We start from the raw sequence: 13,375 nt of genomic DNA, 5'->3' as shown, positions 1-13,375 counted from the left end.
TAAGGACTTCGCGACTGTCAGGGGCTTGAGCAGCCGTAAAGGAGGCGTATCTGACCAGCTTAGCCTGTTCGCCTGATTCCTGCAAAGCAATAATATCTGGTGTATGTGTTTCTTTGAGTGTCGATAGAAATTGTTGTAGCACGCTCCTCTTACGGCGGTAGCTACGGCAGTTCCACTGCCAGATGCTGTTCTGAGTGTGTGGATTACTCACGGCCATCTTGGTCAATGCGGCCATAGGGCTTCTGATGCGAGTGTGAGCGAGAGCGATGTGTACACCACTCAAGTCCCGTGACTCTGCTATTGTAGCTGGCAAGAAGACTCGAAAGTGTAGCTTCAAGGTTGTTCTGGATAATTGTCGCTCGGGCTTCCAGCTTTCCGTCGAGCACTAAGGTGAGTCGGTGCTCTAACTTTGCTGTGAGGATTGAATCAAGGGATCGCTCAAGCGTTTGCGCGATGGTCTGTTCAAACATTATCAGTAACTTCCGTTTAAGTACAGTTTGAATCGTCTCGTGCAGTTGCTGATGCGGTACAGATTATACAGGCAAAATGGGTGTTGAGGCGGTAGGTGGTGTCGACGGTGGTGTGGCTGCTTCTTCTTTGTCTGGAGCCTTTCGTTTGGAGGGGTGAGGTATTGGCGTGGAGGTCGGCAGAGTGAAGCAAAGAAGAGTATGGAGGTTGCTGGGCAAGTTTTTTTCGAAGAGCAGCGTTTTCAATGCGAAGCTCTGGTACTAACGTGTGGAGTGAATGCAGCTCCAGTGTGATAGTACTTAACATGATTTCCTTATTAGGCGTGGTCATGTGTGTACTTGTAGGCGCTGTATTATGTATGGGAGCAGGTTGGGAGGCAACGCTAGCCCAGCTTACCGTAGGGGTGGCGAGGGTGAGACTGGATTGCCGCTGCTGAAGGGGGGGACCATTCGAAGCCTCGGGTGCCGCAGATCCCAATAGGAGCTCCTGGGGCTGACTCTTGTGTCGCTGCTTTGATCGGCTGCGTGAGGTACGACGCTTCGAGGTTGGACTGGGACTGCGGGAGCGGGTGTCGCTAGGGTTGACCTCTTGGCGTTCCGGATGAGCATCTTGCGTGGAAATCATGGTTGAGAGGTACTGTTGTTGTTAGAGCTTAGCTTTTTCTTGGCGACGCGAAATGAGAAGGCGAGGTGTCTGGTAGCGTTGAGGTCAGGTTTTGTCACCTGCCTGGTAGGCTTGGCGGCACAGAAGACACATAAGGGTGCATGGATGAGCAGTAGCAGGGTTGGCTGTGCCACACAGCGTGCAGATTATGGCATTTCGTTTGGGGCAGACATCCGAACGGTGGCCGACTGCCCCGCATTTGTCGCAGACTTCGGTGCGCTTCTTATGTAGGTGACATTTGTATTCGGCTCCTCAATAGTAGACATGGAAAGAGACTTGGTCGCCATCGAATACAATAAGTACCGTGTTTGTCATTCCCATTCGGCGAGCTTGTAGTACCGTGGGGCTGCGGTCATTAACAAGACTTGCTGAGATGTCTTCAGGAGAGTCGTAGGGGGGAATATTGTCGATCACTCCCTTTGCTGTGTTCTCAGGGGAAGTAACGTAGGCTCGAACGTCATATGTTTCAGTTTCCACCTGTAGTTTGGAGATCCGACTGTAGATTTTTGCGTTGGATAGATGAGGTGTGCTTACTACGATGAGATTAGCTTAAGCGCATGTGGAATAAATGTCCTCTTTGAGCAGCGTTGCGAGCAGATCAACTTCGCGTAGAATAGTATCGCGCAGTTGTGCTTCCCCCACTTTGGAGAGATTGAGGCTGTCCCTCAGGCGAATCACAACTTTTACGTAATCATCTGGCAGACGCGGTTGTCTAGGTTTGCGAAGGAGACGCTGGGCAGATCCGTTCAGCATTGGGGTATCGGACGTGCTTCCCTGGCCAGTTGGCGACGCCGGAGCGTTCGATGCATGCTTGTGTTGCTTGTTTCGGTGGCTGGGGATCTATCCGGCTTCGAGGGTGGCATCTTCAGGAGCGATCTCAGTTTCTTCGGCTTCGACCACTTCCATAGGTAACACTGCTGCGATTTTTCTACTAAGGGCAGCTGGATGGCGCATTGAGCGCGCGCGGTTGAAGCCGAAAGACACCGTTGGTGTCCCGGAAGCCACCACCATGAACAGTCGTCTGCAGCGGGCGCGAGAGCTTTGCTTTTCTTTTTTAAGTAAATGCTGACCTGTAGAGAGTTCTGAACTTTATGAAGTGGCCGGTAACGTCGTGGCTAAGACAGTCCACGCATAAGTAGTTCAAAATTATATTTCTTTTTTCGCATTTTGCGAACAAAATTGTGGTATTTGGCCGCCTATTTTTTTATTGAGGCTTGCTGAAGGTGTTTGGCTTTTTTTATATGCAATTTCTAATGCTCGAGGCCTCAAGTACACAAGAAGTCTGCTCTAAGAAGCAGACTTGGCGGGGACCATATTTAAGTTATGCTTTTACCCCTGAGTTACAAAACCTCACCTTCAAAATACTGTATTCCAACGTTGTTTTCTTTCGTGCATCAACCACAAAAGACAAATATTTGCGCTCCAGGTTAGCAGTGCATTTTTTTCATTTTTTTGTAAAAAAATGTTGTGACAATTTTTTTCTTTTTCATCCGGATAACAATTAATTGTAACGTAAGTGCGTAACAGCTCTGCGCCATATTTGAACGGCGTCGCTATGGCGTCTATCATTTTTGGCATAGCGTTAGCCGACGTTCCAAGTGATGCCTAATCGTAGAGGTGGTTGCATGCACTTTTAGATCACAGCACTCCGCTGTTTCGGGTGGCGTCGCTACGGTGTCTGTTACTTTTTGGGTAGCGTTGGATGAGAACAAAATGTTAGATTACAAAAATAATGCACAAAAATTACAATACCAACAACTTTCCCCAGATAACATGTCAATTACTCGCCTAAAACGCCCAGAAGACGCAAGCTTCCGGGACCCAGAAGGATCTTTCCGGTGGCTTCACAAGCACCCGCATGGGTGAGCAGGGATGCGTCGTCCAGCCTTTCGATTGGAGGTCGGTGATTTTCACAAACACTCTGGGAAGTACATTCTTACGAGCCTTTCATAGAGATAGCAGTGTGGGCCTATCAGTATGGGCCTATCATAAACAGCTAAAGCCTGTTGTTATTAAAAAGACATACGGCAAACCACCCTCGCGATCTACCGGGAGAAATTTGATACATTAAAGGTCAAGCAGGAATTTTTTTTTCATATTCTCCTTACTATACTGTAGCGAAACTTTGGGGTTGTTGAAGGTAGACGCATCTGCAGACCATTGAGGCAAAGAAGCGTGGGAGCACAACCGGACAGGCAAGCGATGCCAAGTCGACACGATGACTTTGAGGAGCACTCATTGGGGGTTTATTTATCTAGTACAACTTGAATTTACATAATGCACGAGGTCACAAATACAAAACTTGAAAAATGGTGGCGTACCCCTCGGCTTGCATGACTGGTCTCCAGTGGTGAGTTGCGCTGTTGACCCCGACTCCACTCATCGCAAAAAGGGCCTGAGTCACTGCTTAAATAGGGTTTTCCAGCATCCACGGGTGCGCGGACCAATCAGGCAAGCCCAGGAAAACCAATCCAACACGAGTTTTTATGATCGCGTAAAGCCTGCCTCGTAACAAAACTGCGGCAGCTTCTGGAAACGGGCGCATTCTTGAAACGGCCTTGGTGCACTATTAATTGCTCCAATTCAATAATTCATTTAATGATTACTGTCAGCCTTTCTCAAGCTCATACAGGTGGACGGCAAAAATACGCAGTCACGTACAAATCAGGCAATATCGCACATAGCGGAAGAAAAAAGAATCACAAGATGCTGATGAAAAGAAAGCTTGAACGAATAAAGCAATCGCACAAAATGATGGGCAGGTCACAAAACATCATCGAGGTATCAGCAGGTGGTACAGTGATCAGTATGTTCGGAAGTGCTCACACAGATCAAAAAACAAAAGTTGCTTTCACTCTTCATAAAACAGGCTTTCTGCGTTCCGAACAAATGCATCTGCAGAGGAAAAATTAACGCATTCACGGGGCACTTTGCTCCAGTCTTCCACTGCTGATGGTAAAAATGAATACCTAAATAAACGTCACAGCGTGCCCTGAATGGTCTGATGCACTCATTAGGGTTGGTACGAAGGGACTGATGGTTAGGTGGCTTTATATAGTTGTCTTTATGTTGTGATACAAATGAAAAAGAAACTTTAAGGAATAGACAAAGTGACGGGCTGCAAGGGTTGGTAAGCACGCCCACCTGCGCAGCTCAGTGACACTGTCATGCCTCGAATACTCCGAATAGATAAAGCGGAGGGCCTTGCATTGGACGATTTCTAATTCGTTGGAAAGATATTTTTGGTGGGGGTTCCAAACACTGCTGGCGCACTCGAGGATTGGCCTTATGAGAGATTTATACGCTGTCAGTTTTACATTAAAAGGCGCGACTGCAAGTTTTTGACGCAGGAACCCTAGCTGGTGATAGGCTTTTGTGTATTTGCTGCTTATATGTGCGTCCCACTTCAGTTTACTTGTAAACGTGACGTCCGCGTATTTAACAGCATCGTTTTTTCCAACATTTGTGCCGACCAAATTGTAACTAAAATGTTGGATTGTTTTTCTGCGAGTTATGCTAAGGCAAGCTGCTTTCGACACGTTAATTTCAATTCCCCACTCAAGGCACCAACATGCAATATTAGCTAGTGTTGTTAAGTTTAAGCTGGTGATCAGTTGCGCGGATAGTGGTGTAGACCACGCAGTTGACAGCGAATGATCCCACTTTAACGATAGGTTCAAGGCACATATAGATGTCATTAACATATATCAGAAAAAAGATGGGTCTTAATACGGAACCTTGTGGTACTACGGAAAAAACTTCCAATGAATCAGAGGCTCTGTTGTTTACGGTTACATACTGGGTTCGATTTTATAGATAAATTTTATCCATGCTAATATGTTACTGTTATTACTAATAAACACAAGTTTGTCAATCAATTTACTGTGAGGCACCCAATCAAAAGCTTCGGCAAAGTCTATAAGTATGGCGTCGGTTTGCAATTGTGACCTAATAATAGTTACGAAGTCATGCGTTATTTCCAAGAGTTAAGTAATGGTAGACAGGTTTTTACGGAATCCGTGTTGATTTGGGTGCAATAACTTTTTATCTTCTAAATAAGTAATTATTGCCTTGTTGATTACATGTTGCAATAATTTACAGCAGCAGCTAGTTATATGGAGATAGGCCTGAATGTTTCTGTGAACAGCTTGCTGCCACCTTTATCAATTAGAATTACTTTTGTACACAACCAGTCTGCAGGTAAAAAGCTGTTAACAGGGATCCTTTAAACATTGCTTCAAGAAAGCGACATAGCTGCTCTGCGTAGCGTCGAAGGAATACATTTGAAATACTGTCAGGACCCACTGATTTCTTAACATCGATCCGCAACAGAAGGTTCAGGATACCTTCCGTAGTGACAACGACATCGGGCATGGAAAAAGGATGCACCGTAGCAGCAGGGCTGCTTGGTGCATAACCTCGTGTAAATACGGACTGAAAATACCCATTGAAAGCACTGGAAGCGGCCTGCGCGTCATTAACATTAGTACCCTCAATTTCTACACTAATTGTTGGGTTTTCAGGCCGTGCCAAGAAACGCCAAAAAATTTTGTGACTGATGCGTCATGAAGTGAGGAAGCGTATGTAAAAAAAAAGTTTGTTTTGCATTTCTAATTTCTGCCGTAAGCTGAAATACAAACTCCTTTAAAATGACTGGATTCCTCTTGTTCTTGCGCATTCTCTGTACCCTTCTTTTGTGTGGAATAATACGGCGATTTCATTGGGATAAAATTTTGTTCAGAGAACGTAATTATTTTTTCAGTTTAATCCAGATACCATAACGCCCTAACATTCCTCTAGAGAAAAAGTCTCTAGTGCTGTGTCGAGGTAATCAATAACACAAACATCATTAGCTCTGGTGTAGTCTTTCATGGCTATTCGTGAATTTGTGCTATGGTGTTCGCGATTTATGCATTTAAGGTTAAATGTTATGATTAGCACTTTGTGGTATGATATTCCATCTTCTACAGTGGCTTTACCGGATAAGTTATCGGAAAGAGAAGCTAGGTCTAGTATAGAGCGAGTGTTTCCTTGAATTCGGGTTAATTTCTGGACCAACTGCGACAATGAAAAATTGAACAATAAATTGCATAATAGCTCGCTGTTGGTGGTATTTCCAGTATTTGTTAAGTTTTCCCAGTCAATAGCGAGATTGGAATCTCCAGTAAGTATTAATTTGGTACGGGGGGGAGGGGGTAACCTTATCATCCAGATAGTCATGTACTTGTAAAAAGTAATCATCAGACGCATTTGACTTTCTGTAGACGCCACCGATCATTACTTGAGCATCGGAAGCAAATATTGTGCACCAAACGCCTTCATGGTTCGCAATACCCTCTTCTCTACGATAGCCCCACCGTGGTGGTCTAGTGGCTAAGGTACTCGGCTGCTGACCCGCAGGTCGCGGGTTCTAATCCCGGCTGCGGCGGCTGCATTTCCGATGGAGGCGGAAATGTTGTAGGCCCGTGTGCTCACATTTGGGTGCACGTTAAAGAACCCCAGGTGGTCGAAATTTCCGGAGCCCTCCACTACGGCGTCTCTCATAATCAAATGGGGGTTTCGGGACCTTAAACCCCGCATATCAATCAACCGATCTCTACGATATTGCAAGCCACTATTTATTGCAATGGCGACCCCGCCCCTGCGACTGTCATGATCTGACCGAAGTAGGCAGTATGACGAAAGAACAATTTCAAAATCATGAATGTCTGGGTGCAGCCACGTTACAGTTATCATAACAATCTACGAAAATAACAATTCTTCTAGCTTGTCAGTTTTGTCAATCATGCTACGGGCATACAAACATACCAAGGAAAACGGTGTGGCGGCTTGCGGGTGTCACGCGTTGCCTTTCGCGCGACCATCGTGACGTGTCCTTTTCAGGGAAACTCTTGCATTTCTTGCTTCATTCCTTACGTACAAGTCGTCATCGATCTTCAATTTATCGAATACAAGAGTAACCTTTGCGCCATTTTCCCAAATTCCTTTGCTGATTGCCATAGTTTTTGCGCAGGTCCCGAACTCATGCGGAAAAGTCTTCGGATATTGATATTGCTGTTCTTTTCAGTTTGCACAATTACGAAGGACTAACATTTTTTCAGGGAAATTGTACAGCATAAGAAATACTGGCCGCTACCTATTTTGTGTTTTCCTGCCAACTCGGTGCATGCGTTCTACAGATGTAACATTCACCTTGAGGATGTCTTTGAAAATGCCCTTAACAATCCGCTGTTGTAAGTCTGCATTTTGTTTGTTATCACCCTCTTCCACGCTATAGATTATTATGTTATTCCGGCGGCTCCTGTTTACTGCATCTTCTACCTTAACCGATAGCTCTCGCACCAGTTTATTTGTTTCTACGGTCATCACCTCATGCTCTACGAGTTTATCCTCGCATTGCTTTAGGCGAGCTAACTCTTTTTATGGCGGTTAATCTTTCCTGTACGTTGCCTACCACGGTTTCTAAATGTTTTAAGTTTTCAGAAAGAGCAGCGAGCGTTTTATTGGTCTTTGTTTGTTCCTTTAAAATTTTCTTGAGGCGCTGACTGTTTAAGGTGGTTTCGAAACCAGACTTTGAGTCTGAGTGGGGTCCAGGGTTTAACTCCACATCACCTGAAGTTAACAGCAGTAGCCTAATAACAAGCAAACAATCACACAATGAAGAAAGCACACTCTGTGAGCCCGGCAGCACTAGTAAAGTGAGCCAATCGTCTCTAATAGAACAGACAGAAGGTTTGTCAGCCACCTGGACAAAAAAGTAGAAATTTATAATCAACCGCCCAAACAGGTGCTGCCAAGCACACTGAAAGGCTGCCGAAGTTGGCTCCGGGTTTTATGCTGAAGCTCAAGCGTGTCCGCTGATGCCACACTGTTGACCACATAGTAGGGGAGGGGCACTTGAGGCGCTGATTTCCAAGATGGTTCTCCGTTGACGGGGCTGTCCGACGCAGGCGCGACAATGTTTTCTTGCGGTGGAGAGACTTCCACTGGGTCAACGACGGAATCCACCCGCATCGTGGCGATCTGGACGAAAAAGTAGAAATTCATGAGCAACCGCCTGAACACGGAGCTGCCGAGCCCACTGAAAGGCTGCTGAAGATGGCTCCAGATTTCATGCTGAAGCTCAAGCCTGTCCGCTGACGTCACTCTGTTGACCACATGGTAGGCGAGAGGCACTTGAGGCGCTGCTTTCCATGATGGTTCGCCATCGACGGGGCTGTCCGGTGCAGGCGCGACAATGTTTGTTTGTGGTGGAGAGACTTCCGCTGGGTCAACGACGGAATCCACTCGCATCAAGTCCCCTTTCGGTACCCTTTTTCTCCGGAGGACCGAAGCGGCGGCTCATTCGTTTGAAGCGTGGGGGCACAGTGGTTAGAAGAAGGAGAAAGGCACATAATTTCTGTAGTCTGGTCGAAAGCATGGCGCAGTGGCTGCTTTGGCGGAAAGCGCACAGTGACTGACAGGATGCAGCCCTTTCGCTTCAGGCTTTCATTCTTCCTCGAGGCGCCCTCCCCGATACAACTCGTTAAACGGCACCGCTAGCAAGGGAATCTGGCATAGAACAAACTCTCGCTGTGGCTGCAAAAGAAAATATTTGCGTGAGACGTTGCCTTTGCGCCAATACACAAAAAACCGATAGCAGAGTAAAAGAACTACACAAGTAACCTTCGGAAAATTGAAATGAAACAGTTTGACCCCCCGAGTGAGAACAATAGTCTTCAAGTAATGCTTGAATTATTCTTCATTACTCTTCAAGTAATGCTTCGACGTGCGATGTACGAGTCTGAAGCCCCAAAAACAAGTTCTTTGTGGCAGAAGCCAAGTGTGTTCTTTAAACATTTTTTAACACAATCTGCCCTTGCCCTCCTCTGTACATGCCCTTGAACCATGTAACAAATAGAGTTGTATCACACACATCTAATAATTGCTTTTGGCGGGTCACTGAGAACAGGTACTTATTGAAAAGTCTGAGCGACCTAAAGCGGATAATGAAAATTATGTCCATGAGACGCCAGGACAGTCTCAATATTGTGGTCTGAATACAATACATATGTATTAAAGGCCTCATCTGCGTCAGTTGGCGCAGCGTACTCTGGTGAGAACCACTTACATTACGAAAAAAAGTTCCTGTATACAATTTTTCCTGTTTTTCAAGCTGCTTCCATGGCGCTTCTACCACTTCAGCTCTAAGTAGTCCTCCTAACACTGCATAGGTGCATATTTACGTCGTTAACGACATCACTACCAGCGAGAGAATCTGTTGCATGCAATCAATATATTGAGGTGTACTACCATTATCGTCCCAATTCTCGGCTTACTCTACGCTCTCCTAGACTCCACCCTTCAGCTGCTTTTTTGAGCCTTCAGCCTCTTCACTTCCCGATCTGAGGAAAACACAATGCGTGTCGTGTTTTCCCTTTGGTTGGCGGCAAATATTCACGGTGCAAGCGTAAGTGGGGTATGAATGAAGGATATCAGCGAAGCTGACGCTTGTGGTTACGTCGCCACCTGGGTTGTGCCAAAACGTTAAGCAATTTGCACTTCTCCTATTGGAAAAGCACCGAATGAACCGGACACATACGAACGACCTATTGAAAGAAATTCACACGAATGTTATGGTCATGATGAAATATTTCACTTTACCAAGAATATTTATTTTATTTAGGAAACCTACGCAGTATGTGACCACATGCAGTGGATAGCGTGTCCAGCATTTGTTTATCCAGCTCCCAAAGGTCATAGGTTCGACTCGTATTGGCAGAACGTTTTTTCGTGTTTTTGGAGGCCAATTTAGTGATAGTAATATTCTTTGAAGCCATGTTGACTGTAGCAAAAAAAGCTTATGTGTTAAAATTGATGGTGACCAAGCTAGAGCTGAGAAGTTGGCCGGCAGGCAAGGTGCCTGATGTCGGCATATTATTGAATTATTGGTGCATTGCGTGACGCGGTCGGACTCTAAAAAAGACAGCACTGCAACGATCTTGTCTTGCGTTGTTCAAATGAGTATTGTTCTCGTTCCACCATCAAATATTTATTCAGACAAGTGAATATTGTCGTTGCCTTAATAGCCACCTCCAGGCGTTCGAAACCGTCGGATAAGAAAGTACCGTTACACAAGAAAGTATGCTGCAGTAACAAGTAGAACAATTATTTCCACCCCATATGACAAGCCATTTATAATCCTACGCAAGTACAGGTACTGAAACTATGCTCTCATGATCGCAGTTGGAGTACATTTGATAGTTTAAAGCTACTGACATGGATTATGTAGTGTGTGGTGAACTGACTTTCGCCATCCATACTTCAAGGCCAGTTCAACCAGCCTACGACGTGGCGGAGAGGTTTGGCCTACCTGTGCCGACGTGGGAGCGGCCCACTTCGTGCTAGTTCACACCCCAACGGACAAAAATAGAGTTCTTCCATATCATATCATTTCATAGTAAAAAAAGCAATTATCCTAGTATTATTCTAGATACTAATGAAAGAACATAAACGATAGTGTGGGCCATCATCGGCGCTGATTGTACCGCGAAAAAAGAAATAGACATTTTTATTTGCAGTGGAGTTTCACAATCATGATTTTTTTTCGACATCCTCTTAGAACTCATTATAGGTCTCTTTTTTTACTGGTGCGGGTATGTAGGGGTTACATATATTATGCAGTACGGTATTTTCTCACAATATAAATTAGAATAATGCATAAAGTAGTGCATTCCTCGAACATCGAAAATATTGAACATAGTAGAGAAATTGAAGACTTGCCTTTTCTGCAGGAATTAAGCCACGGTGAAATGCAGAGGCTAACCACAGCTGAAAAAGTGATGGTGTGCCAATAAAGAAATGAATACAGGCAAGCATATACATCGTAATATTTGCTTTTTTTACGGTAGCAATTATATGGACTTTCTCGGCTGGATTTTGCCGCCAGCGTCGGCGTCGATGTCACGCACCGTATATGTATAAGTATTATTATATATTAAAACACAAGAATGACAAAAAGGCAGAAAAAGACACTCCAGCGCACGGATCATCGCACGCTTGAGTGGAACATGGGACCACCGCCTCATGAAAGAGAGGCGTTAACCACTGAGCCACCCCGGAGCACATCCATCACCGTTCAAACGACAAGCTACTTATATCTACCACTTACTGCTGCTCACGAGCATCTCGGGGGGATATGATTCCCATACCAAACAAGCAAGTGACGGTCGATAACTTTAGATCAATCTTACTCAAGTCCTGCGTTAGCAAAGTAATGAAACACGCTCTGCTGACTCGCGTGGCTGACTACCGCGAAAATTCCGACTTCCTCCTGCCCCCTTCTCTGCCACAATATTTGGATTTCGTATACCTTCACGCACTGGACATGATGCTGCAGCTTGAACATCAAATTGTAGGGAATACTTCCGATTCTAACAAGGTGATTCTCGGCCTTGATATGAAAAAAAATCTTTTGACAGCGTTGAGCATGCGGTGATTCGCGACCGTGTTCGATCGCTGTGATTAAACCAAAGATTCGGTTGATTTATACTTCATCATCAGCAGGCGTGCGAGCGTCCTGATCGGCAATGCAGAATCACCCGAATTCGAGACATGCCCAAGGGGTACGCCACATGACTCCGTCGTATCTCCCATGTTGCCTATTCTCATCCTTTTTGTTCTAACAAAAAAAAACCAGCCAATATAAGGCCTGTGTCACAGTCTGTATACGTGGACGATATTACCCTATGAGTCCTCGGAAGAGGGTGTGGCGGCCACGTGGAAGAAACACTTCAGATGGGCGTGGACATGGTCCAGAAATTCTCACGAGGTACGAGTCTCGAACGTTCGGCGGGCAAGTCAAAGCTGTTGCTCTACAGGCAAACCACACATCCCAATGAATGGAGTATATCATATGCAGTTTGGATCATAAAGTCCTAAAGTGCAAGGAGTCTTGTTTTCGAGGTACAGGCTAACTTCCCAATTATATAGATGGATGCCTCTTTGATATATTTTTTTGATATTTAGAGGACTATTTTGAAAAGGTTGTCATTGTTCTTGAGACATTTCACTATCTGAGTAACATGCTGAAATGTCGGGTGGTGTAGTTCAACCATACTCTTTCGATTACTGACAAGTTCTACAACACTGCAGAGTAATCTTGCTCGTACGATAAGTGTTTAGAGCGTTGCCTGTTTTTCAACCCGCCACTAACCCATTTATTCTGACGAGCTGTAATAATAACTTGGGAGAACCTTGGTTGAAATCAGGCTGAAAAGTACACTTTTAGCAGCCTACTTGGAAACACTAAACTCTAAATGCTTTGTAAAAGTCACAGCTTTGCCGGAAAGGTGAAGCACTGAACGCGATAGCAACAAATCGAAAGTTCACGAGCAGAATGGAAAGCAGATTGAAACGTGTGTCGCGTTTTTACGCGCAAATGACGCACACAACGTACTCACAGGCTCGGAAGCACGAAAGAAGCGTCCCATTCGTTACTCTTCTGGGTCTGAAAAGCGCGCGCTTTTCGTGAACGGAGACTGCAATAATTGAACTGACATCTGTGTGCCCGGTAAGTACAGCGGAATTGTTTCAGGTAAAGCCCGAGGCCAGCCAAAGCGTACGACCTTCCCCTCCTCACCGCCGCGAGATATGGGCGTGCGATGGAGCGTCGCTCCCCTTTTCTAAGCCGGTCAAAGTACGTTTAGGAGATTAGATTGGACGTCGCCGCTCAATGTGTCAACGCACGCTTACTGTGCCATATTGTTGGTAATGCTGAAAGCACAATTGTTGTAATGCTGGAAACACAAGTTTGGACTTACCCGCCGAATGTGCGCGACTCGTACATCGCGAGAATTCCTGGACACGGAGTCTTGTGGCGTATCCGTCGGCCACGTCTTGAATTCGAATGATTCTGCATCGCCGATCTCGACCCTCACATGCCTTCTGGAGATGAAATCACGTATAAAGAAAAAAAAAATGTTTGGTCTAATACGAGTGATCGAACAAGGTCGAGAATCACCGCATGCTCGACGCTGCCAAAAGCTTTTTTTCTTCAAGTCAAGGCCGAGAATCACCTTGGTAGAATCAGAAGTGTTCTCTACAATTTTATATTCATGCTGTGGCATCACGTCCTGTGCTGAAAGGTATAGACGAAATCCTATTATTGTGGTGGAAAAGGGGGCGGGAGGACTTCGGAGTTTTTGCGGTAGTCAGTCACGCGAGTCGGCAGAGCATGTTTCATTACTTTGCTCCTGCAGGACGT

General features: G+C 45.4%; 1 protein-coding gene across 3 annotated transcripts in view; it reads right to left on the bottom strand.

Annotated features, from left to right (window-relative positions):
• Positions 1 to 13,375, bottom strand: part of LOC142765419 (uncharacterized) — a 179,839-nt gene that overhangs the window by 13,118 nt on the left and 153,346 nt on the right. For all 3 annotated transcript variants that reach the window (XM_075866403.1, XM_075866405.1, XM_075866404.1), the window contains one exon: positions 10,894 to 10,941. In XM_075866403.1, coding sequence (XP_075722518.1) covers positions 10,894 to 10,941 — 48 coding nt within the window. The remainder of the gene's footprint in view (positions 1 to 10,893; positions 10,942 to 13,375) is intronic.

This window comes from Rhipicephalus microplus, chromosome 6 (genome assembly GCF_043290135.1).
Source record: "Rhipicephalus microplus isolate Deutch F79 chromosome 6, USDA_Rmic, whole genome shotgun sequence".
NCBI classification, from domain to species: domain Eukaryota; kingdom Metazoa; phylum Arthropoda; class Arachnida; order Ixodida; family Ixodidae; genus Rhipicephalus; species Rhipicephalus microplus.
The sequence above is the reverse complement of the archived record's forward strand: the minus strand, read 5'-3'. Positions and strand labels throughout refer to the sequence as shown.